This window comes from Macrobrachium rosenbergii, chromosome 5 (assembly GCF_040412425.1).
Source record: "Macrobrachium rosenbergii isolate ZJJX-2024 chromosome 5, ASM4041242v1, whole genome shotgun sequence".
Lineage (NCBI taxonomy): Eukaryota > Metazoa > Arthropoda > Malacostraca > Decapoda > Palaemonidae > Macrobrachium > Macrobrachium rosenbergii.
The window spans coordinates 23,419,274-23,446,236 of NC_089745.1; the positions used below are offsets into that span (position 1 = coordinate 23,419,274).

At 37.7% G+C, this 26,963-nt stretch overlaps 1 protein-coding gene across 17 annotated transcripts in view; it reads left to right on the forward strand.

Moving 5' to 3' along the window:
- The window catches only part of LOC136838597 (sex-lethal homolog), a 204,401-nt gene that overhangs the window by 43,546 nt on the left and 133,892 nt on the right, over positions 1-26,963 (forward strand). For all 17 annotated transcript variants that reach the window (XM_067103816.1, XM_067103811.1, XM_067103805.1 and 14 more), the window contains exons 4-5: positions 2,052-2,165; positions 9,484-9,656. In XM_067103816.1, the coding sequence (XP_066959917.1) occupies positions 2,052-2,165; positions 9,484-9,656 (287 nt within the window). The remainder of the gene's footprint in view (positions 1-2,051; positions 2,166-9,483; positions 9,657-26,963) is intronic.

Here is a 26,963-nt window from a genome sequence, read left to right on the forward strand (position 1 = left end):
TTTTTAACATTGTAAACAAACAAATAGTGATTCCCAGTCTTTTTATGCTGATTTTTATGTTAATTTACTCGAAAGTTTGACATATTGGCCGGAGGGGAAGGGGAGTGTTGCCCTCAGAAGCTCAAAGATTTCAATCTTTGGATCATAAGGCATTACTCTCTCTAATTTAAATTAGTATTTGAAAGACAGGCAGTTATAAGCATTCTTAGAGGGCGGGTAGCAAGTATTCACGGAGGGTCTGGAACCCATCCCTCACGAATATGGTGGGTTTACTGTATACATCTACAGTGTCTTTTAAAAAGTCTGAATTATTGCATTAAAAAAGGTATTTAGTCTTTAAATGGGACTCTTCACAGTCATCTGCTGAGCATATTCTTGTTCACTGTTTTAAGGCGGAAATAACTGCTTAGGTGGTGGGAATATTTCATAAATTTTAAATGACTATGTAACAGTAGGTGTAAATAACCTCATGGGATATCTACAAGATCCCAGGATTTTAAATAAAAGATATTTATATTTTTACTTTATTTATTGATAGAGGAAAGCAGTAAAGCTCCTTGATATCTTAAGGAAACTGAAATGAAATAGGCTTCAGACAGGAAATGCCATAAAAGTTCCTTGATGTGTAAAAAAAAAAAAAAAAAGACATCACATATGAGTCCGCCTTGCACTAGAAAGCAACTAGGGAAGCTTTATGGCATTTACTTAGGCATGTGGAGAGTTGAGAATTCCATTGCTGTCTTTACAGAACTTTAGGCATGAGTGTAAAAGATAGCTCATTAGTGCCATTAGGCTCAAGGAGGTATTGAGGAGTCTTGCTCTATCTTCATGAGGTGATCAAGAGGACATATCAGTCATCTAATGAGGGAGTTTGCCTTTTAGCCAGTGAAGTTGGGCATTGCCCCATCCTTTATATTGAAGAGGAATTCCTCAGTTGGTAAATTCTTCAGTGGTACAGGTACTGAGGGCTGATGCCAGGTACTGCCAGACCCCCTTATTTTTATGTTAAGGATGTCACTTCCAATTCCTTGGACACTTTGGGACCTGTGGTGGCAGCTCAGTATGTTGTGTAGCTGCCCAAGTGTCCTTGAACAGAATAGCATTTTTTTTTTTTTAGGTTCATTGATGGCTTAAGGTAGCAATGTATGAAAGTGCCTCTTCAGATGAAAGTGACGTACTCAGTTTAGTATCATGGCTTGGTCTGTAGTCAGTTGTGATTCCCTCTGTTTCCCTTTTAGCAAGGTGGGGATGCCTGTAAAGCACGATTACCTTTGGATAAATGTTGATGATATTGCTACCTCTTAAGCTGCCACTCACATTTCTGCCAAACAGGAGGACCTGTTTCCTGTGTTCCTAGAGCAAAGCTACAGAATGCCAACTTTGCCACAGGGCCACGGCTGTCTTAGCATTACATAAACAGGCAGTCCCCTGTTATCGGTGGGGGTTCCGCTCCAATGGCGTGATGATAAGCAAAAATTGCCAGTAGCCAAAAATCAGCGATTTTCGGTGCCAGCCGGGTATTGGTACTGATAACTGGAGATCGGCACCTCTGTTTGGTATGTATCGACAGCGATAAGCTGAAATCGGTGCTGAAAATCACTAATTTTCGTTGCTAGACAAGTACTGTAAAACCAGATCGCCGATAACCAGGGACTGCCTGTACCAGGTTGCAGTAGTTATCCTTCCCTTGCTCACATGTGACTGGGAAGTTAGCAGTTACGTGTGAGAAGAATACTACTTGTCATGGGTCACTATACAAAAGATGATGGTTTGTATTTGTGTTGGAGCAAATCAAAGTTTAAAATGGTGCCAAGCTTCAACAACTTTGCTAACTTGCCCTGAAGGTGTCCATTTAAAAGAGTTATTTTTGCCTAGGAATAATATGGTCTACCTTATACTCATGGAGTATAAGTAAATAGCCAAACATCAACAACTGTGCTAGATTATTTTTAATTTATATTACATTAATGTGGTGTGTGACAAACAAGACTTGAAAATTATTAAAGATACATTCTGAGATCGTAATTGTAATATTCTTTTATGTGTTGCAGATCCTACACCCTAGACCAATTAGAAGAACTGTTTTCTTCGTATGGTCATATAGTTCAAAAGAATCTTCTAAAGGACAAGGTTACTGGGTTACCTAGAGGAGTCGGGTTTGTCAGGTAAATATGAATATTTAATCATTCTGAAGTTTCATCCCGTTCTTAAAAACATATTTCTAAGTAATTACATACAATACAGTTTACCTGTATGAAACACACACACACACACACACACACACACACACACACACACACACACACACACACACACACACAGTTGACAAGAATTTTTTGCCCTGTCATATGTGGGTTTGAATTTTTGGAATACTGTACCTTGCAATGCACATTAGCATCTGTACATTAAATTTCTGCTGTCCTTGGTGTAAATTCCTTTATTTTAGGGTTGTCTTTCTTAAAAACATATATTGGACTGGTTGGTTAGAGAGTGAAAGTTACTAAGTGAATGACACAGGTAATTCATCTGGGAACCTCCCATCCATAATTTACTGCTTGCATTTAATTCTTTTGTCACCCTTATAGGGTCTTGAATTATCAAGTAAGTAGCGCAGTCCAACCTCTTAAAACCGGCACTCTTGGGACCAGGCCACTGCTGGACCACAGAAAATCCTGGATGATAGAAATCACCCATAAACAACCCCATATGTAAACAAAGGCTTGCCGACTCATCCCACATACATATTGCTGTGTTATTGCTTATGAATAATTATTGTCATTCATTAGGTTTAGTTTCTTATGAAAAATGTGGCCTGCTCTAAAGATCTTCCCGGGGCTTAAACCACTTTAAAAGCACACTGTTGAAATCTGATCTGCAACTTTCAATGTTTTCCAGCTCTTCCAACCTTTGTGGCTTTTGTTTTCCAGAAAAACCTAAAAATCTGCTGCTTTTGTTATGTTGCTTTTGCTTCCGAAAAATTCTTGTACATTATTGATTTCTTCTGCCACAGCTACAACTGTAAATTAGTGGCATACAGTACTTTCATAATAGTTTCCTCTCCATTGTGTGAAGGATGAATAAAGATTTATGCTATTTTTATTTATAGAAGTCACCATTGAAAATTAGCAAATTTTTAATAAGTCGTCAACTGTAACGCAACCCTTAATAAATGTGTGTTCGTTACGGTAACTGACATCTGCAAATGGCTGTTTCTCGATTCGATTGTTAATGTCAGTACTTGCTGTTGTTAATGTCAGTACTTGCTGTTGTTTATGTCAGTGTCTTGCATGCAGTAGTAAGTGGTTGTTATTTATAAAAATAGTAATGAATTCTTAAACAAGCCACAAGGTTGTAAGCCTGATTTAATGAATGAAGCTTCGCATTTAACCTAATGAACTTTGGCTTCTAGGCCAATTTATTAGTTATGAGATAACTCGGATATACTGTATTATGCATTATGAATGGTATCTACTGAAACTGAGGCAGGCATAGAAAGCCGATCATAGTGTAATCTATTGAAAGTACTTCTCACGCTATTCACAGTTTATATGAAATCATGTTTTTGGACGAAATTTTAATGATCGGATGATACATGAGTATACACACAAATTACAGTTCATTGATGCTGTATATTTTCGAGTTTCACAGAATGTTTTTGTTGCAAGTAAACTGTGCTTGTGTATTTATGGAGCAAGCTTCAGTCCCAAAATCCGAAAAATTCCAAAAACTGAAGTGTGGCACCGCGCTTGTAGCCGCGCAAGAACTAATGGCGGCTGATTCAGAAGCTTCCCAAGTTTTTAGAGTTGCTGGACCACGGAATGCGGAATTTAAGAGGTCAGACTGTATTGTAAAATTTCATCGTTAAAATATTTTGGTATTCCTTTTATGTTTTTTGTTTGTGGATTTTATAAGTTCCTTGCCTTCAGGTGCAATGTGGCCTTAGGGACATAGCAGAAGTTTCCTGTTCGTGTCTGTTTACCTGAAAATATAATAAGGGGTGGAGTTCTCTGATATTAAGTACTTACCTTGTTATTAACATTGAATAAGATGGGTTGTTTTTGGAAATATTTTTTTCGACTCATTACAGACACCACCCTACTTACGAACGAGTTATGTTTCCAACAGCCATTCACATCTTGAATTGTTTGTAAGGTGGTTTTTAATGTGTGCATAATTAATTTTCGTTGTCTACATTCCCGAGTTAACTCTGGAGTCATAGATTATACTATTTTCACTATATTTTTAAATCACTCAGTAATATAAGGAAGTACTTTGGATGCTAGAAATGTAAAAAGAAGAAAATAATATTTAGATTCAAGCACCATTCAAAATTTAGTATTTTTTCCATGGTACGAAAATGGACTTGAAGGGAATTTTGCAGGAGCAGAGTCTGACATTAGAAGTTCATAAAGTAAAGAATGCACACTTGTCATATATCAACAAAAATATTAAATATAGAAAATGGGAATTCATCATAGACTGAGTGAAATCCCAGCGAATAGCTATAATATGTGAATACTTAAACCCCTCTAAAACGCTTATAAGTTCTTCATTGGAGGGCTGGGTAGAGCTCTCGGCTAGCACACTGTTGGCCCAGCTTTTAACTCTCCCACTGGCCAGTGAAGAATTAGAGGAATTTATTTCTGGTGGTAGAGATTCATTTCTCATCATAATGTGGTTCGGATTCCACAGTAAGCTGTAGGTCCCGTTGCTAGGTAACCAGTTGGTTCTTAGCCACGTAAAATAAATAATCCTTCTGGCCAGCCCTAGGAGAGCTGTTAATCGTCTCAGTGGTCTGGTTAAACTAAGGTATAATTTTTTAACTTCCTATTTTGATAGTTCAAAATGCCAAAAAACCCTAAAAAAATGCGTATACCTTAGTATTTTAATAGTTTTATCACAAAAACTGCATTTAATCACGAAAATGATATGAAAATACTGTAGAGGCAGTCACTGGTTATCGGCGATCCTGTTTTACAGTGCTTGTCTAGCAACAACAATAACTGGATTTTCAGTGCTGCTATCTGCTTATTGGCGCCCTGATACCTACCTAACGGATATCCGCTTATCAGCGCCGATGTTCATCGATTTCTGGTTATCAGTGATTTTCAGTTATTGTCACGCCTTTGGGAATGGAACCCCCGGCAAGAACCGGGGACTACCTGTACAGTACTTTGTGAATATTTCTCTATGAAAACTACCGCGAATAGGCGAAATTTCTGCGAATGTGTATGTATGTTCCATAGAGAAATCCACAAATAGGTGAGTCCGCGAATCCGGAACCACAAATAGGTGGGGGTCAACTATACTGTACATGGTAGATAATCATGAGAATACTTAGGATAATCAGGGAAGGAGTCAAAGGAACAATTTCTTCCACCTCTTGTTCCTTTGTTCTTTGCAAAAATTCTTACTAGCAGAATAGGCATGCAGAACAAAATTTGAACTTGTGGCCTTGTCTGTTTGTATCCATGAATGTTCGTAAGTAAGGTGGTGTCTGTACTTGGTCTACTGGAATTGTGTTTAGTGCCCAGCTAGTTTGTATTAATTGTTGGGGGGGACAAAATGTAATTTATGAAATTGTCTTGCGTGAACAGTTATTAAAATGTTTCGGTGTCAGTTGACACAGCTTGCACTAACCTTTGAATCTGAATTTTATATTTACTTTTTGCATTTGTCCACCCACGCACATTCTACGATTCACTCGTAAACTGATGACATATCCATATTGGCTAATAAAAATGAATAAACAACAAGACATTTCATGACGTGTCAAGTGACGTCAAGCTTTTGAGCCATTAGCGATCAAGAAAGCTAACTCTTTCCCTCTACCTCTTGACTTTGTATGTTCATGAGTTTTTTCCTAGCACATTACTGTGTCACTAGTTACCCTTTTGGTGAGGGGAGGGCTTGATTTACTGTACCGTATTTCATTACAAGTTCAGTTGACTAAGTATGATTATCACGTGTATGATAACTACACAAAAGAATATTTTATCACTTGATATTTCAACTCTAATCACTGTAAAAATATTTAAAATGCAAATTTCATATGTAGGCAAAACCAAATGGGTGGTAGGAAGTTCGCTGACACCATCAAATGAGTGTGTGCATACATATTTATGTGTTGCCCTTTTTTTTTTATCTTTGCTGATTGCCTGATTTGCTGTACTGTATTTCATTACAAGTTTAGTTGACAAAGTATGATGATCACACATATCATAACAGTACACAAGAGAATATTTTATCACTATTGATATTTCATCTCTAATTGCTGTAAAAATATTTAAAATGCAAAATTCAATGGTAGGCAAAACAAAACCAAACAGGCGGTAGCAAGTTCACTGACGCCATCAAATGAGCGTATGCATACTATGTACCTTATACACATGATTGCGTTAATCTTTTGGTTTGAAAAAACAAGAAAATATGTTAAAAATATAACCAAGAATACTGTAGCATAAAATATAAATAGGAAAGTAGAGGAGTGTGCGCGTGTTACTGTACTTAGCCTTCGATGTAAACATACCTTGGTTGTTGTCCTTTCTCCCTCTCCCATAGCACGTAACCATCTGACAACCCCCCACCTTGGAAACTTCTCGAGGCCTCCCCCACCCCCTAAAACTCTTTCTCAATGAGTTTGAGTATAAGCTGTGTTACCAGCATTTTTTTGAGGCTGTGCAGCATTGCCAACCATCGGAGGGCAGGTTTTCAAATTTTTAAAAATTTATATACAGTAATCCTTAAATTATCTGGTTTAATAGAGCCCTTGGCTCTATTAATGGCGAAATCCGGAAAATGGCGAGTAAAAAAATCTAAGAGTGGTTAGGGGCACAACAACCACATAGCCACTTTCTTGGTTATACTTCTTCCTTGTCTTCCTTTCCGGTCACTAACCTTTGCTTATGTATTGATTTTCAGTACATTCTTCTCCATTCTACTCTTCAAGTTCTTAAATATTGTCACCACATCTTCCACATGTCATTATATGCTTGCATAAGTACTTTCTCAGGTGCTGCTGCTAACACATGAAACATCTGCATGTAGCAGCTCCCAGGGTCTCCTTTTCTGCACTCTTTGCATCTACCTTCATTGCTATAAATAGCAAAGGGGTATGGATAAATTCTTGATTGGCACCAGCACTTAAACTGGCACCCCATCTTAACAGACAGGTAGGGGTCTGGCCTCTCAGTAAGTGAAGAAGATTGGTAGTATAACGTACATGTTACCCTGGAAACAGTTATGTGAAAATCATTCTTTTCTTCCCTCTCATGTATTGTTTTTTTATTGTAAGTTTTGAGAAGGTCTTGTGAGCTGTTAAATACAGTGGTGAATGTAAAAATACAGGTAGGTGTAAAAAATGTAAAGATAAAAGAATTACCATTGCTCTGCTTGATATTATATTGAATGAATAACTGTCATTTTTACTGGTTTTGGTGCTGTCTCATTAAAAATATAATAAAAATTTAATCCTAATGTGTGTGTATATGTATGTATGTATGTATGTGCAGTAGTTATGTATGTGCATGTATGGGTACAGGGCTTACTGAAGATATATTACAATAATAATTTATTTGTTTGGTATAGCTTACAAAAATTTTTGAAAACCTTACACTATCCAAAATGTTGCAAGCTGTGAGAGCTTAGAGTATTGTATGTCATTGGTTGGAATTTTGGGTAAATGTGTAATGTATTGTTTATTGCCCTCATTTAGTGTTATGGTAGAATGACATTACTAGCATAGTGAGTCTTTTCTATTATCAATTCACATTACCCGTGCATCTGATATGTAACCCCGTCTCCTACAACGCTCCTGATTGGCCATTGATCAGCCAGTCACAGGGCTGGAAGCTGGCCAGTCTGTTCCAGCCGTCACCGAGACAACATCTACGCTGCGACCTCTCATGAAGTATGTCTTTCGAAAGTTGTAACTTTCATTACACCTCAGTTTTACCCGAAGAAAAGTAGTGTTTCTCAATTTCATCACTAAACATCAAGCCAATGATTTAAGGATTATAATGATATATATGAATTATGTACGTCAGTAAACTTAATGCTAAAATATGTACAGTATAGTGAAATAAACATGAAATTTTAATATAAAATATATTCTTTCATTCCTTACATGGCATCGCAGTGCATTTATCGTTTATCGTCTTGTGTTTCATACAATATCGTAGCTTAAATGTCATGGGTGACAATGCTACCACAAAATTATAGGTAGGGCTGTAAATGTAAAAATAAGAAGCAAAAGATTAAGAATATTAAAATGAGTGGGGATGAGCGCAGACAATAGCCTCATGTTTATTTCACTGTACTTATTTTAGCATAAAGTTTACTGAAGTACATAATTCATATATCATTATAATCCTTAAATCATTGGCTTGATGATGTTTAGTGATGAAACTGAGAAACACTACTTTTCTTCAGGTAAAACTGAGGTGTAATGAAAGTTATAACTTCTGAAAAAGACATATTTCATGAGGAGAGGTCGCAGCATAGATGTTGTTCGGTGACGGCTGGAACAGACTGACCAGTTTCCACCTCTGTGTCTGGCTGATCAATGGCCAATCAGGAGCGTCGTAGGAGACGGGGTTAGATATCAGCTGCACGGGTGGTGTGAATTAACTATAGTACCTTGTACTTTTGTAATGCATGTTTAGGTATTTGCCTTGGTATTCCAGTCAGAGGCTTTTTTGGGAACCACAGTATTTTATAATCTCCCCCACTTTGCTTAGCACTTTTCATGCAGTTGCCTCATTATGAAGACTGCCTCTGATGTAAAGTCAAACTGCCTATTATGGATTTTTAACAATTTTTTTTCTGCCTTTCCTCTAGCACCTTTAAAGCACTTTGCTAGCATGCTTAAGCACTTTATTCTTCTATAATTTCCACATAGCATTACCTCTCCTTTTCCTATTTATACCATTTGCCTCTCCTTTTCCTTTGTATACCATTTGCCTCTCCTTTTCCTTTTTGTACCATTACTGTAAGACTCCTTTTCCTTTTTATACCATTACTGTAAGATTCATCCCTACTTTTTTTTTTGGTCCTTTATCATGTTTCATGTATTCTAGTAAGCAAATGGATAACCTCTGCTCTTGTTGCTTTTATTAAATTACTTGTCATTCTGGATGGTCTGGGTGGATTTTCTTTATCTTTTCATGAGGGCCCCTTATGATTATATATCATGCCAGTTACATCGAGTTCATGTTCAGTTTCGTCATTCGGAAGGTTTTTGAAATATTGCCCTTTTTTTCCTGTAACTGTGTCCAACTCAGTTTTCCCATTTTCCTCTTGGGGTGTTGGGGGGGGACAATGCAGGCAGTATTATAAAAATTTTCTGAATGTACTATAGACAGTGAACATAAACTGGGTGATGTTGACATAATAGATGGACCTGTTGAGAGCTTAATAACAAAAAAGATACATTTGGTATTTTTTACCGTAGGACTGTACAGTATTCTTGTAATTAATTTCCAGGTTTGATAAGAAGAGCGAGGCAGAAGCTGCTATCAGTGGCATGAATGGCGTTACTCCGGAAGGTGGCACAGAACCATTGGTAGTCAAAGTAGCAGAAGAACATGGAAAAATGAAAGCAGCTTATTATGCTGGGTATCATGCAGGACTAAACAACACGAGAGGTGGAGGTCAAGGTAAATTTGTATTCACTTTGTTTTTTAACATTTCAGTACTGTGAAGGTGAAGGGAGGTTAATTTCTGTAGTAATGAACACGGTGGTGAAGGGAAATTATCCTTTTTTTGTAATTTTTTGTCTTCCAGAGATAGGTTTCCGTTAAAACTCTCTGTAGATTAGAAAAACTTGGGTGGAGGCCTGTCACTGTAGTACTAACAAACCTTATTTTTAAGAGGCATTGGAAATGGAATTCAGCGCAGTGTTTTAGTTTTTTTGGGCATGGACTCAGAACACAGCTGGACTACGTTAAAACCTTTCTTGGACAGGTTTTAATTATGTTTGATCATACATAATATAGAAAGTGGGCATTATGTTCAAAACTTAGATTGATGAAAAAATGCTGGAAAATTATTCTTTAAAGCATTTTTGTAGATGTTTTGGTATGTCGTATATTTCAAACTTGGAGGCAGAGGAAATTTTTCATTAGGAAAAAATGGATTAACAGTTTGGAATATATATTTTTATACCTAAAATCTGGTTCATTAAAAACCCATTACCTATATACGTAGCATTTGTGCATCCCTGCAAACTTCCCAAGGCACCCCACAGAAGGAAGAGTTCTTCCAGCTGAGTGTGGTAAAAGTTGTGAAATTTTGGGTAATCTGTGATTCAAATCACCTTGACGGAGGATTTTCCTGCTTGTGTATTTTACTTTGTCAGTTCTCAGCAAGTGCCCTACTTTGCTGCAGTTCCTTAGATTTTGTTTTTTATAAGTGAAAACTTGAATTTTCTGAACAATGATCTGTTCATTTATTGTTTTTTCTCAAGTTTTTATGGATGATTGACACCTAGTTATTGGATAATTGTAACTCTTGGACACCTTGTTTTTTAGAATTTATCTATTAGTGGTTACTCAACTTATTGAACAGGTGAATGCCTGCTCCTCACAATAAGTAACAAAGATTGGCATATTTCCTACAGAATACAGTACTTGAGCAACTTGCTTTGCTTATAGTGTACAGCAATTTGATTTAATGTACTTAATAGCCCATCCTAACAATATTTTGTAATTTGAATTCAATTTAGAGTATTAATTTACTTCTTCAGAGAAATATCTGGAATATGAATTTGTCCTTAGAAAACATCATCTGTGTTTGGGTCAGGCTTGTCTTTCATTCCACCACTGCTAACAGATGATGGTAGATTGGATACTGGCCCTAGGGAAAAGGCTGAACTGCTTCATCAAGCTTTTGAAGCTAAGCAGTCAGCTGAGGGTGTTCCTCTCCTTGATGCTTGTCATCCTGAACCTATTCTTTAAAAATTTTCATTTCGCTCTAGGGATGTTAAGAAAATTCTGGATAATCTTTACAGCTGGGGTGAAGATCCTGATGGTTTCTTCTTTTTGCTTTTAAAAAAGTTTCTAGTGTGTTGTCTGCCAAGATTAATAGATTTTATAGATTTTTATGTCGAAGTGGTGGCTTCGCGGATGAGCACAAGCTTTGTAATACAGTGCCTGTTCCAAAGAATGGCATATCTGCAGATTGTAGTAACTGCCAGCCAATTTTTATCCTCCCTGTGCTTCCAAAGTTGCTGAAAAACTTATTTTTAAGCCACTATATAAGTATGTTGAATCTAAAGGATTGTTAGCTTTAGTCAAGCATTTAGGTTCCTTTTATGATCTTTTAGACTTACTAGCCATTTGCAAGAGAACCTTGAATAGGTTTTTGAGCGCAGAGTAACAGTTAGATTTTAGTGGTGCTTTCAATTTAGTAAATCACAAGACACTTATTTATAAACTTTAGAATCTTGGAGTGGGTGGATATGTTTTAGGATTACTTCAAGGTTCCCATACAGGTAGGCAGCAGTGAGTTGCTGTGGACAGGATCTTCAGTGAATCAAGACCTGTTGTGCCTGGAGTTCCACAGGGTAATATTCTTGGTCCATTGTTATTTTTAGTATACACAAGTGATATGGTTGTTGGCCTGGAAAACAAGATTGTTCAGTATGTTGATGATGCAACACTAGTGGATGTAGTAAAATCTCCACTTATGAGAAATGAAGCTGCCCTAAACCTCAGTTGAGATATGGACTGGATTAGTGAATGGCGTAGTCAGTGTGGTATAAGGCTGAACTCCAGGAAAACGAAAACACTATTAATTAGCAGATGTCCTACAGATTTTCCATGCCATCCTCCCCTTCAGGTGGATGGAACTTTGCTGAATGAGTTTGAAGCTTTAACTATTCTAGGTGTAACTTTTGACTCACATCTTACTTTTTACAAACATCTAATGAAAGTTTCGGCAAATGCCACTTGAAAATTAGGTATTGTTCATAAGGCCTCATATGTTTATAACTGATAAAATCAGTGCAACCTATTTTAAGTCATTTATACTTCCTTTACTAGAAGACTGTTCTCTGGTGTGGATGTCTGCTTCTGCCAGAGATTTATCTTTTAGAGTGGATCGTTGTGGTAGGTTTCTGTTTCTTAATATCAGCAGTCATGACTTGGACCGCCAACGGATGGACTCTTGTTTGTCACTGTTTCACAAGTTGTATTTTAACAGAGGTCTGTCACATTCACAATTGATCCCTGATCCCCATTTCCTGCTGAGAGCAACCAGATTAACTGAAAAGCAGCACCAATATGCAGTAAACGTGCCTTGCTGTCGAACTTCTCAGTTACAGAGGTCCTTTATTCCTCACACCATTGGGCTGTGGTACAGTCTCCTGAGGATGTCCTGCAGTTGGAATTTTGGAAGTTCAAGTGAGGATGCAATGCATTGCTACCACAATACTATTCTCTTTGCGTTTTAATACATTTTTATCTGTATTATTAACTTATTCATTTTTTTTTTTTTAAATAAATGAGATCTCTTTCTGTATTTCCCTTTACCTCTTACTCCTTCTTAATGAACACCATGTTCTTTGGATGCTTGATTTTCAAGTCAGTGGTCCCTGTGGCCATGAATGGGGTTCACCTCCTGAGTACAGTAAGTCCCCGGGTTACGATGGGCTCAGCTTACAACGTTCTGGGCTTGCGATGCTCTTCAAAGATATTCATCAGATATTATTTCCCAGTTTATGACACATGTTCCGGGGTTACAATGCTTATGATGCCGATCTGATGGAAGAAATATGGCTCCAAAATGGCAAAATGTTCAACATTTGCAGTTTTTTTTAATGAAAAACTCCATAAAAATGTAGGTTACGTCATTTTCAAGACCCAAAGGATTAAAAGTAAAGTTGTCATACGTTTTTTTATGATTTTTCGGCTTATGACGATTTTCGGCTTATGACGCGGCATAGGGACGGAACCCCTGTTGTAAACTGGGGACTGCTGTAATAATAATAATAATGAAAAGTTTAGCCTAGCAAAAACGTAGCTGAATACAATACTTTTACCAACTTATAGGATATACTTACATCAATGTAAATGTACAAAATTTGTACAATTAAAAAAAAAAATACCTTAACCAACGTTTGTTTCTGTTTTAAAAAATTATGAAACTACTCTCATACAGAATTATATTGACACTGATGTACATTTATATATTGAGTAAACTAATACACACAGAGAAAAATTTAAGTATGTAACACTACTTCGACTGTATTAGGTACAGTGCTTTACGGAGAGTTTGTGTATATGCATGCATGCGTGTGCTTGTGCATATGGAAGTGTATATGTAATGAATTGCTTTTTATATATAAAAAATGTACACTATAAAGGCCTTAAAAAATAATTACATACTGCACAAGATCTTACCTGAAGATGGCAAAATATAAATGTGGCATTAAATAAAGTAAAAGTCAGTCAAAATACCAAACCTTAGTAGGGATTAGATAGTGAGGCCCCCTGTGGGGTTGTAGTACTGGAGATATTTTAGTTCAGGTAAGAATCTCAGAATTCTGTTGGTATGTAATTTAGTAAATAGTGATGTTTAAAAGTCATGGGGCATATAGGTGATATGCACAGGCAGTTTCACTTACTTTAACCATAAGTTTTAATACTTTGGAGGGTGTGCTTGCACAGTGAAGTAAAGAAGTATGTAAGGAATGTTTGTGTACTTTCAATTAACTGTGATTCATATGTTGTTGTATATACAGTGCAGTTACATGTCTTTTAACCACAGACCGTAGAATTTCAGAACAAATGGTCACAACGAAACAAAAGAAACAAAATAACATTGAAAAAATTTCATGTAAGGGACAGTTTTAATATGTTTAATCAGCAATGATTTGCAGTAATGTGATTGCTTATTCTGATATACAGGCACAGTACATATATGTATACAGTTATGCTTTTATTTAACCAAGCATATGAGAGTTTCTGAGCATTTCATTGCCTTAGGAACAAGAGTGACACTCTCACTTATAAGAGATGGCTTTTATAATATGAAGTTAACTATGTACAGCAAGTGTATTGCATTATGTAACTATTTTACACGATAGTTAGAACTTCTAACACACAAAAAAAACCGTGTATGCTTCACTTGCTTGAGGTTTGGTAAGTTGAGATGACATTGTATCTAGCTATTTTGTGGATAGTGTTTTGTATGTTTTGTATGCCAAGTGGTATCAAATACAAAGTACCTGTTCATTATTTCATTTTGCAATTTTAATATTAACTCAGTAGGTTGTGGCTTTTCAAGGGCAGATATAATGTATTTTGAGGTGCCATCAGTGCACCTCATGCAGTGCACTGAAGGCATTACTGAGGGTTCCTTGCAGCGACCCTTCGGCCCCTAGCCCGGGTAGGACGCCTTGGTCCTGACGAATCATCCTACGTAGTTTTTGGTTTAACTGGCAATGACAGTTCCACATTTGCAAAATTTTACTGCTTAGGTGAGTTTGAGAAGGGATCGTGTTTTGGAAGGGGTTTGCATTCGAAGCTAATTGTGGGAGTTGTGGTGGTTGAGTCACTGCCCAATATGGTTTGGACCTAAGAGATAGTGATGGGATTTTCCCATTGCTATCTTGAGGGCAGAACCATCTCCAGGGATCAGCCCATCAGAATCCAAGGGGGCTGGATTTTGGGGATGGACCACTGGCTTTTGTCCGGAAGCCCGCCAACACGTTTGGAGTGGGGAGTTGGTCCCCATTAGTTGGAGACAGAACTCCAAGCAGGCAGATTGGCTTATACCTGGGCCACTGCAAGTATGTTGGTGCTATCCTGCAAGGGTAGGGTATTGGGTGGACTATTGGAAGTCAACTCTCACTTGTGCCATTAGTGGAGAATGTGAATACCTGACTGATCCACGATACTTTCTTGATATAACCAAGCAGATTTGGGTGGGTGGGTGGGTGAGCCGGTTTGTGTGTGGTGGTCTGGTGTGTGCATGCTTGGCATCTTGGGGTCCTTTGCAGGCTCTGGTGGTGTGTTGGGATGGGGAGGCTTGGCAGTAGAAACTGCCTGGTTTTCCCTTTCTGATGTGCTGTTGGGGTCCGTGGGGGGGCTCTTGGGTGTTGGGTGTGCACTTTTTGGACTTCTGAACGTGGACTGGCTCGCTTAACTTTATGGATTTGGCAACTAGTTTTCCCTCCCCTGTATCCAATGACTTACGGGCACTGGCAATGACTTCTGGCATGGAAAAGGATATTGGTACTGACTTACAGATTCCACATCAGAAAGAAGGAACTAAGGGTGATGCAGCCTCTCCACAGGGAATCCACAAAAGAAGGATTCTAAGAGTGATGAAAGTCACCATAGAAAATTGACAATTCTGCATGTATATGAAATACCCCTTGAATGCCATTGTAAGTCTATTTTTGTGCCGTTTAAACAATATGGGAAAATTTTAGAGATATGTATGAACTTCAATGCAGCTGATGAGAAATGGGTAACCAGGATCTCTTTTGAAAAACACAAAGATACCCTTAGGGCCACATGTAACAGAAAGTATTCTTCTTCATATTATAATATGAAGAAAGCACTTTGTGACAAATTCCCTAGAAATTTTTATCGCCCAGCTGACTGGCATGAAAATGAGTCTCCAACTCTTGAAAATAATCTGCAGAGAGTACCTAAACTTCCCCAATGTCTTATAGCATCTGCAAAAGAGGAAAATTATAATTATTTTCAATTCAGTAAATATTTGCAAAAGAAAGTAGGCGCTATAGGAAATGGTGACATTTCTAGATTTGGTAAGAAATCTGTTCTTATGCAAAATCCAAAACACAGTCACTTATGCTTTGCAATTCAAAAGTAGATGACAATGAAATGTTAGTAGATATCACACCCATATTAATTTTAGTTAAGTAAGAGTGGTAATCTTCTTTCAAAACAGGTTTGGCAGGTACGTAAAATTCCAAAAACTACAATGATAATTATTACCTTTGAGAATCATAATGTTCCCTCTCATTTGTATATAGAAAATGAAAGGGTGTCGGTATGCCCATACAAACAAACAACCATTATAGTGCTTCAGCTGTTTCAGATGTAGTCATCCTTCTTGAGTCTAAAAATGACCAGTTGGGTGACAGCTGTCCTGCACCACCACATGGCAAATGCATGTTAAGCACTCAATGCATTAATTGTTATTTGGGTCATAAGTCCAGTGGTAGCAAATGCCCATATTTCAAATGGAAACAGCTGCTCTACTAAAATCAGATGCAGAGCATATAAGTGTGGGTTATGCTAGAAGACCTCTAAGTAAGGAAAAGAATTATGCTAAGGCCTTGAAATCAAATATCAGCAATCAAGATAGACCAAAACTGCATAAGTTCATATATAAATGCTCAGCCTCCAATTCAGAAATCAGTGTCTCCAGTTTTAGACATTACTCCTCGTTCCTATTCACCTTCTTCTCCGAAGATGAGAAACCCTAGGCTGTCATCTCAGGTACTCTTTCTGCCGGATTTAGGAGAGAACTCGGTACTTAAGAGCATGTTAGTGCTCTCATAACAGAGGGAAAGTACCAACACACCTCCCCACTTTCCAATAGGAAAAGAGGGAGACCACCTTCCTTTTCCCCTCCAGTTACAAGATAGGCTGAAATACCCAGCAATAGGTATGAAATGTTGTCTATAAACAAAGTTTATGAATCAAAATTGCCTAATGAGATAGTTCACTCAAAAACTACTGTTGATATACATCACAATCCAATCAGATAAGTTACATAATGTTATAAAGAGTATAAAACCAAAAATATCTCTACTATCATTTAAAAAAAACACCAGGAAGGAGCAGTAAAATGAAAAATTCAGAATTGAGGACTTCTTTCAAAGAGTCCTCTAAAAAAATAACCAGCATTTTCTCCTCCATCTTTCAATGGAACTGCCAAGGTGTGAGGGCTAAGTATGAAGAGCTTAAGATGCTCATTGATGAATTCTTTCCAGTTTTTATTTGTTTACAGGAAACTATGTTGGATATTAGTACTCCTTTTCCAAGGGAATACACTGCATGCTGAACTGCTTTAATCCTCAAGTAGGAAGTCTTGGAGGGAGTTTGGTTTATATTCGCCATGACATTCCTGCAAACTCCCCTTCAGGCAGCAGCAGTGCAAGTAGAATTAATTAGAAAATATACTGATTGTTCTCTTTACTTACCTCCCAATGATGATGTCTGCTATAATGATTTAGTAAGGTTGATTAATCAACTTCCTCAACCGTTTCCTCTTGCAGGAGACATGAACAGTAGGCTTCCATTGTGGGGTGATGTTTTAGCTAATAGAAAAGGTGATCTCATAGCATTGCTTGTTGAAAGCAAAAACATACGGATTCTGAATACAGGTGAGCCTACTCACTTTCATATACAAACAGGCACTTTGTCATGTATTGACCTATCCATAGCTGGTTCTAACTGCCTTATTGACTTTCACTGGAGAAGGTTGGATGACTGGTATACTAGTGACCGTGCACCAATGATCTTAAAAGCAATAGTAGTCCACCAGAGCATGGATCTCCTTGCCGGTGCTTGGATAAAACAGAATGGAGTAAGTTCAGGGAATTGAGTGAAGTTGAAGGTAATGCGGATGAGTTTAGCAGTGCTGGTGATGCCATTGATGCCCTAATGGTACTCTTCACAATGCTGGATTGCATTCCACTCCTAAAACCACTGGCTTATTCCGCCATCAACCAGTTCCTTGGTGGTCACCTGAACTCCAGTTACTTCATTGGGCCACAAGAACTGCTCTAACTAGATGTCAACAAAATCGAACAGAATATAATATCATAGTATATAAAAAGTGTAGAGCACAGTTCTGGCGTGCATTAAAAATAGCCCGTTGCCAATCCTGGTCATCCTTTGTTTCTTCAGTGAATAAAAGCACTCCACCTTTGGCTGTATGGAGAAAAGTCAGTAAAATAGCAGGCAAATGTACTCCTAACCTTCCCCCTTTATTAAAGACTGATGGGCAATACATCACAAGTGCATTGGAAGTGACTAACAAATTAGCACCCATTTTGAAAAAGTTTCCCAGAAATTGGAAACATCCCCTGGATACTAATATTTTTCTTGGGAAGAACAAAAGCCACTTGATTTTTCAGCCAATGAAGAAGAACCCTACAATGTTCCATTTACTGAGACAGAGAATACGATTCTTCCTTGTCAACACATACAGATACAGCCCCAGGCCCTGAGGAAGTTCCGTATGCAATGATAAAAGCATGTATGTAAGAACATTAAGCTTTTCATAATTAGCATTATTAACAAAATTTTGTGTGATCACAGTTTCCCATCAGTTTGGAAACTAGCTTTAATTTTAGCCTTTTTAAAACCGGGAAAGGACAAATTTTTATCTGCAAGCTACCGCCCAATTGCCTTGACGTCTTGTTTTTTGTAAGATATGGAAAAGATGGTCAATGCAAGGCTTGTTTAGGTATTAGAAAAAGCAATACCACTGATGTCATGATTCGTCTGGAGTCATCTATATGTGAATCGTTTGCATGAAAGCAGCATCATGTTACTATAATCTTTGACCTCAAAAAGGCTTGTGACACAGCAGATACGGAATCCTTAAAACCGTCCATCACTCAGGACTTAGAGGAGAACTGCCATTGTTTATTAATGCCTTTCTAACATGTCGACGCTTTAAAGTTAGAGATGGTAATACTCTATCAGAAAGTAAATTCCAAGAAGAAGGGGGCCCGCGGGCGGCGTTCTTAGTGTTACCCTATTTGCACTTGCTATCAACAGTATATCTCCTCATACTCCTTATGATGTATTGCACACACTTTTCGTTGGTGATCTTTCTATATCATTTGCAGGATCGAGGATGTCTATTATTGAAAGAAAACTCCAGCTCACAGTAAATAACTTTACTAAATGGGCGGATTTAAATGGTTTTAAATTTTTGACCAGTAAAACAGTTGTCCATTTTTGCCATTTTCATGGGCTTCATCCAGACCCTGATATGCTGTATATATCAAAGGCCAAAGAATTCTAGGTTAACATGGGTTTCTCATATAAAGATGTTTAAGACTAGGGTGCCTCATCTAAATATGTGTAAGACAAAGTGCCAGAAGGTTTTAAACATTTTTAAAGTTTTAGCTTGCATGTCTTGGGGTGAGGACCGTCAACTACTTTTAAGGTTTCATAACCCCTGATTTTATCGAAATTGTTTTATGATTGTGAAGTATACTTTCCTGCAATCCCCAGCAGGTTGAAAATGCTTGACTCAATACATCATGCAGGCATTAGACTGGCCACTGGTGCTTTCAAGACTACGCTAATATCAAGCCTGTTGGTTGATGCTGGGGAGTTGCCTTTACAACTCCATCACCAGTCATCCATCCTTTGCTACTGGTATAGGATGCAGGGACTTCCCAGTTCTCTAGACTTTCAAATTATAACAAGTGAAAGACATTTTAGGCACTGTGAGATTCATCGTGAGTGTCCACAACCTTACATGTATAGACTTAACAGTTACTTGGCACCACTGATGTTAGTAGAAATAAGGTGCTTCCTTAGAAAATGTCAGTAACCCCCCATGGAAATTAACAGAAATTTCATTTTGTAAATATATGGTTTTAAGACAAATATGACAGATATAGATATTTGTTCCATTCTGTAAGGTTCATAAGGATTCAACTTGTGTATCCACAGATGGCTCCTAATCCAGCGTTAGCATTGGATTTGGAGTTTTTAGTAATAAGTTTTGCACCAAAGGTGCACTTCCTGTTTTAACATCTATTTTTACGGCAGAGTTGCTTGGGATTTTAACTGAAAAAATAGCAATTATTGATGAAACAAATTTTACAATTTTTAGCAACTCTAAGAGTGCATTACAGCTACTTAATGTTTTTAACTCCACTAACCCCTTGGTTTTAAAAATTCAACAATGGGTGCACCTATTATTATACAAAGGAATACAAATTAGTTTTTGTTGGATTGCAGCACATGCCGGTGTGCAAGAAAATAAAGAAGCTGACAGATTGGCCAAAGCAGCAGCTCCAGCTCTTTGCCACTTAAGGATTGGGCATACTCGCAAAACCTAACAGCGTTTTGATGGCCAGGGAGAATCAATCTTTGTGTGAGGATTGTTTGATTCCCTTGACTGTGAGGCACTTGCTGGTTGAGTGTCCCAGTCTTGGGAGTATTAGAAGCCATTACCTCTCTGAGGCTCTATTTCGGGTTGGCAGGTTCATCCTTGCCAAGATCCATGGAGAGGATGTGGTGTATGATGCCAGTGACATTTTTAGTTTTATTGTTGATGCTGGTCTTCTCCCAAAGATATAATATTTCATTAAATTTCTTTTATCTTTTTATTGTTTTTATAACCGCTATGCTGTTCATTTAATTGATATCGGCGTCAATGACCCAGTTGTCACAATGCCAGATAACTCAAAATCATTAATTCATTCACTCATTCACCCCCTAGCTGCAACCCCTTTCATTCCTTTTACTGTACCTCCATTCATATTTTTCTTCCATCTTCCTTTCCTCCCTCTCCTAATAATTGATTCATAGTGCAACTGCGAGGTTTCCCTCCTGTTACACTTTTCAGACCTTTTTACTGTCAATTTCTGTTTCAGCGCTTGGCCTTTGCCCTAAATCCTATATTCCATCTATCTACATATGGGTATTTGGTTATCATAATGTTTTGTTTTTGGTGTTTTGCTAATGAGCCATAGTTCTTGTTATCAGTAGTTTTGTGTATATTCATTCATTTGCATAACTTCATTGTTTTGTTTGTGTGTGAGTCCAATATACTTCAATACAGATGTGTGAATTTTCTTGGCAAGGTGTGCTGTAGCTTTATGGCAAGCTATGATAAAGACCATCTTACAATTTGTAGTGCAGTGTTCCCCAAATTGACATGTAATACTTGTAAGGACTGGTCTCAGCTTGGACATTCCTGTAACCTAAGCAGGAAGTGCTGAAAGCATTTGTCATGAGTTCAAATGACACTGGTACTTAATATGGTTCTAAGGCTTCAGCTATTAATATTATAACTCCATTGCCATTGTCACCATATGCTCCCTAAATGTCTTTTGCTCTATTGTATGGTGTGGAATATCTTAATCTCTCTCCTCCTGGCAGAAGACACTTTCCTCTGGGCAGACTAGCTTACTGTAGTCCAAAATGGTCCTCTTTTGCTTGGTTCCACCCACAGCTTTCTTGCCACAGTGCTGCTCCTGCTAGGATCTGTTATCTTCATTACTAAAATTTCCTAGTTATTTGTAAAAATGGGAGAATTTTTGCAGCACCTTCATTAAGATGATTTCACCAGAATCTGGACCACTACAGCCTTCACATTTGGTTGTGTAGTAAGGAATTGTGAGGGAGGCATTTTTGTTAAGAGCAACCACCACTGCTAATCCTCTTTAAAACTCCATTGCTAGTCTCCACCAGTCAAGGTGGAATGTCTTTGTAATTGGTGTTTTGGGAGGAACTCTTCATCTTAGAGCTTACATACCACAGGCAGCAGACTTTATATTGCTAGTCTCCACCAGTCAAGGTGGAATGTCTTTGTAATTGGTGTTTTGGGAGGAACTCTTCATCTTAGAGCTTACATACCACAGGCAGCAGACTTTTTAATCTTATATACTACACGAAGAATTTTCCTGTTTAGTAAGAGCCACAGATTAGCTCTGTCCAAAGTAGTTAAAATTGGTGTCAGTTTAGTTTCTTATTATTTGAAGAGGGGATTTGTCAGCCCTTGGCAAGGTAGGCTCATTAGATGTAAAGCACCTGATGGATCTATTATATTATCCCTTAAAGCAGGCTTCATTGAAGGATTTTACTGTGAAGAGTGCATTTTTATTAACATGTCCTTTGCTAGTAGAGTGAGAAATTCATGGTTGGAGAGAATTAGCTTGGAGTTCATCATCTTAGTCCCTTGTTGCCTCCTCTTCCTTTCCTTCATAGACTTCTCAGGCAAGGACTGAGGTAGACCTTTCTTTTGTCCAGTCAGAGTCATCAGGGAATATCTTTTTAAAACAGTGTTTAAAAAGTGTTTCTCATATCTTATCAAATGATTTAGGTAAGAAAGAAGTAACTAACAGTACCATTACCTTTTGGTTAAAGCAAGTAATCTTACGGGTTTGTGACATTGTTTTTAAGGAATTAGCTTCCCAGGTGAAGGTCAGAGGTTTTGAAAGTAGGACTTTATCCACATCCATTTTGTTCATGAAAGAGGTTGATGGTAAATCTTTATACATACTGCATCTTGAAAGTGTCTTACTACTTTCAGTAGATAAGTTATCATACAGATACAATTTCTTTTCTCTATTGGTCCTGTTGTATTGGTAGTCTAAGTTTTACCAGTACTTAGGGCTGGAGTGTATGAGGAATTTTGTTCTCCAAATAATTCCTCTCCATTTTCTTTCATGATTGAGATAGTTTTTGGGGGTACTGGCCTTTACCCTTAGTTACAAATCCAAGGGTACGATCCATGACTACTAACAAAGGCTTTGTTCATTTTGCTGACCCCTTGTTTCTTTTGAAAACTTATTCATATAAATGCTGTAGTCTTTACTAAAACTGTTTCTTCCAGGGGGCCCCCCTGCCTTTATCAGTGCTAGACTCCTCCCACCTAAATAGCTATTCAGACTGTGTAAGACTAATAAATTTGTGATGAATCCAATTTAATTTTCGAAAAACAAAATTGATTTTTCCAGTCTAAACCTATCATTTTTGTTTTTAGTTCTCTTCCCCCTTCACCTCTGTCCATGCAAACAACTTGTAATGATTCATTTTGCCACCATTAGGCCTATGGATCAAGGGCATGCACACCACTGTCTTGTGAACTTGAATGACTACTTCTTAATTGTGTGGAGTGTCTGGGAAGTTTGCATTGATGCACAAAAGGCTATTGGGAAGCTTGCATTGATGAACAAAAGACTATTGGGAAGTTTGCATTGAATGCACAAAAGGCCATGTAATAGTAATGGGTTTGTGCTACAAGAATTTTGAATACATCTTTCTACAAAGCAGTTATATCAAGAATAGTTCTGTTTGGTTGATTACATATTCTTCTTAGAAATGAAAATAAATACTTTCACTGAATTTTTAAAATAATTTTTGATGTCAGAGGAAAAGGTTTTTACATATCTTTTGTATTAGGTTTATATTCAAAATGTTATCATTTTTGTATATTAGTATTTTTTATTTGCATATAGATATATGTTAACTCCTAAGGCACCAATGATATACATTGTATACATTTTAAGTTGTTGGGATGGCACGATATGTTTTAATATGATTTTACCTATTTTTGTAATAAGATTTTTTTTCTACTTTTCTAATTTTGGTACTTTGCCAAGAAACCTAACTCTTAAGTTATTAACTCTTAACTGCTTGCAAGTGTTTTGGAGTTTGACATTGGTGTATTGAATTCCATTATAAAATACTGTTTTCAAGGATTTCATTGCAACAACAATAGTACGGTCAGTGGAAAAAAGGCGGAGTAATTAGACTGATGAAATCCTAAAAAGTCCCTTTAATACCTTAGCATAGTAGATGAATACACAAGACTGTTCATGATAAGAAATGTGGTGAGATGTAGAAGTTAGCTGGAGTACTGCACAGTGCTAGTGTGAAAGAAAGGATTGTGTTTGATATAACAGACAGATAATTATTTGTGAATTAGAACAGGAGATTATTATTAGACTCTTGAATCTTGATTGATTCCTTTGTATTGCCATTTGGTTTGGAATTCTTCAGCTTCAACCATTATTATTTGCTTTTGCTGTTCACCAGGTTCCATAGTCCTTAATGTCTTCACGTATGTTCCTCTCTTTCCATATCTGCTATTTTCTCACTTTCTAAGAATCTTAATCATCAGGACCTCTAAATATAATTATCACTTTGATGTGAAAGTATTGAGGCTGTTACTCTGTTTATGAACAGATGTTCATGACTATCCTAACATTACTCCCAGTTATCTTGACATTTCTTTTATTTCAAACTCAAACCTTTGAACCCCTCCCCCTGAGGTGTAGGTTTATTGTTTTATTATTGTTGCCTGAGGTGTCATGGGATGCAAGAGCCTATGTGAATAACTTGTCTATCCAGAGCTTTCACTTTCATAAATCTTCACTCGTAGTTTCTTATTGCATAGTTTTCATCCAAGTATGTGTGGCTCTTCCAGCTGTTGTGGTTCCAGCCTAGCTGACACTTATCATATACTGCTCTCTTTGAGATGGTGCAAAGGACATGTTCAAGCCATATCCATCTCTCCTTCGTCCTTATTTTGTGTACAGATGGAACTTTGTATTTCCATTATCATTTTTCACACTATTCTGCCATCTGGCATGAAATATTTTGCTGTTGATAACCGCTGTATTTTTTATAATATTGCTGTCATACATCAAACCATTAGATCCAAATATTTAATAATAATGATGACCACTAATTTTCCATAGACACTATTGAGAAAGGAGATCGTTGAATCATCTGAAGCAAGTGTGCTAAAGGGGTTGATTGATTTGTGTGACATAATCTAGTAATAAGAAAAAAAATACCTTTCACACAGGACATACCTAGCCTGGAAAGGACAATATTTTTCTATTTTTTTTTACAGAAAACCACAATGTAAGCAACATATCAAATAGTCCAGTCAGTATAACCCATTGGCAAGTCAGCCCAGCACTTAACAGAATTAATTTTATTTGTGCTGATTTTAGTTAGTACTCTAGAGCACCTTTATTAAAAGGCACTACTTGTTCCTCTGTTGATACAAACTTTCATCTTATATGTAGATATCCTTCACTACAGCTGGACTGGTTGTTGACGATTTGTAGATATCCTTCACTACAGCTGGACTGGTTGTTGACGATTGGAAATAAGATTGTCAGATTTGGTGGCAGCTTTTGTGGGGTTGTTGCTAGCCATTTATGCATGCTTTTTCTTTAACCAATGTACTGTGTTGATGTACTGCTCAAGCTCCTTACCATGATTGTTGTTGGAGCTTTATTATTTGGGATGAATGTTACCTACTGTTAATGGTAGCTTATACCTCTGTACTGATAGGCAAGTCTGCTTTGAAACAAAAGAAGGTGATCGCTTGGCTGAAGTGGAATATTGTCTAGTTCACCTTTTCCCCACCAGGTGTATGTGAGTATTTTAGCTCTTGTCAGGATTCTCCTTGCCGCCAATGTGCATAGGCATTTGTTGGTGTTTTCATGATTTTTGGCTGTTTGCTCCTGTCAGGTACTGTGCTTTTAATCTTTTAGATGTCTTCCACTGGAAGCAAAACTAAGAACATCAGGTTCTCTAGGAATGATTACTGTGCAATCAGGATGTTGAAATTTGAGTCAGGTAAATGCACTGTTTGTGCCTGCTGCAAGGGTGCAGATTGTGATCTAGGAACTAGATGTGAGGAATGTAGGGATTGGTCTAAGGACTTTATGCTTAAGAATGTCAGATATAGGAAGAGATGGGAAGCAGATAGAATTCAGAAGCAAATAGTTAAGTCAGGCCATAAACCTGTCAGTTCTCCCCTTTCATGTGGTCCTTTATTTGTAGTTACCCCTACTCAATCTAAGGCTTTTCCTCTGCTAGGCCTGATACTATAGCTAGTACTGAGACTTTGTCTTTGGCTCTGCCTTCTGCTCCCCTTTCGGTTTAGGAAAAACCTATCAAGAAACTAGAAAAGGATGTAAACCTCATTTTAGAATCAGTTAAAGGTTTGGCTGAATCTATGATCGGGAACTGTGCCAGGTCCCCCCACAGTTTGTGATCATTTTCGTGTTCCCCTGTAACAGGTCAGGTGTTGGTGCTTGAGCCTAGGACTGCCCTGCGACAGTTGGAAGAGTCCACTTCAGGGAACTGGGTCAGTTCTCGGGGAGATGGGGTTGTGTCTCCTCCGTCACCTGCCTCTTGTTTTTCACGCTCTGAATTTCATTTAGTGCGTTCACCAGAAGATTGTTTTGGTAAATTGTCACACCATATTTCAACTTCTCTGTCATCGGCATCTAGTATTGAGGATGTTAGTACTGATAGGAATGAGGATGTAGGTTTAGACATTGTTATTAGTAATAATATGTCGGTAGTAAGTTGTTCTAACTCTGTTATGTTGACTTAATCGGTTGTTAAACTAATATCGTCTTCTACTTCTCATTCTAAATCCTTGTGTGCTATTTCCCTCTCTCCTTGAAATGCATCTGTTTGTTCATTACATGCTGTTTCTTTGGTCATTGGAAAGTCTCTTCCTTCTGACTCTGTTAATGTTTCTCTTTCCAATCCTACTATGGTTATAGATTCCACTGTTGTTTCCAAGCCAGATACTATTTTAGCTGCTTTACTCTCTAAAGGAGTGTCGTCTGGGAACATTCTTATGTCAGTTGAGATGTGTTTGGATGAGGAAGGGGAGTTAGGTGTTGCTGAAGCTTCTCTTCCTTCTCCCCAACATTCCCTGTTTTTGACACCTGGTGGCTCTTCATCTTTAGCTGTGCCGACTTGTATTGCCTCAGGTAAGCAGCTGTAGACTGCTTTTCCCGCAGCCTCCCCTTCCATTGAGTTGGAGATTCATTACAAGGAGTCGACTGCTGTTGCCCTGACTCTACAGTTGGTGGAAAAGGAGTCTGAGTTGGAGGAGTCGACTGCTGTTGCCCTGACTCTACAGTTGGTGGAAAAGGAGTCTGAGTTGGAGGAGTCTCCTTTGGTTCTTTGGTTTTTGCTAGAGTGTTGCACTTTACTTTATCTTCATTTGTTGGAGGAAAGAACTTCTGTAGAGACTAGATCTCTGTTATCTTCAAGTGTTTCGGCACCTGTTAAGATTTGAAGAAGCTCAAGCATTCTCTTTCAGTTAAAGCACATTTCAACATGATATCTCGTATTTTGGCACACAAAGATTCCTTCAAGTCTGCCAGCTCTAGTCTTCCTGATTTATTGAAGTCTCGGAGAGCTGCCTCTTATGACACAGGTGCAATACCTGTGCTTAAA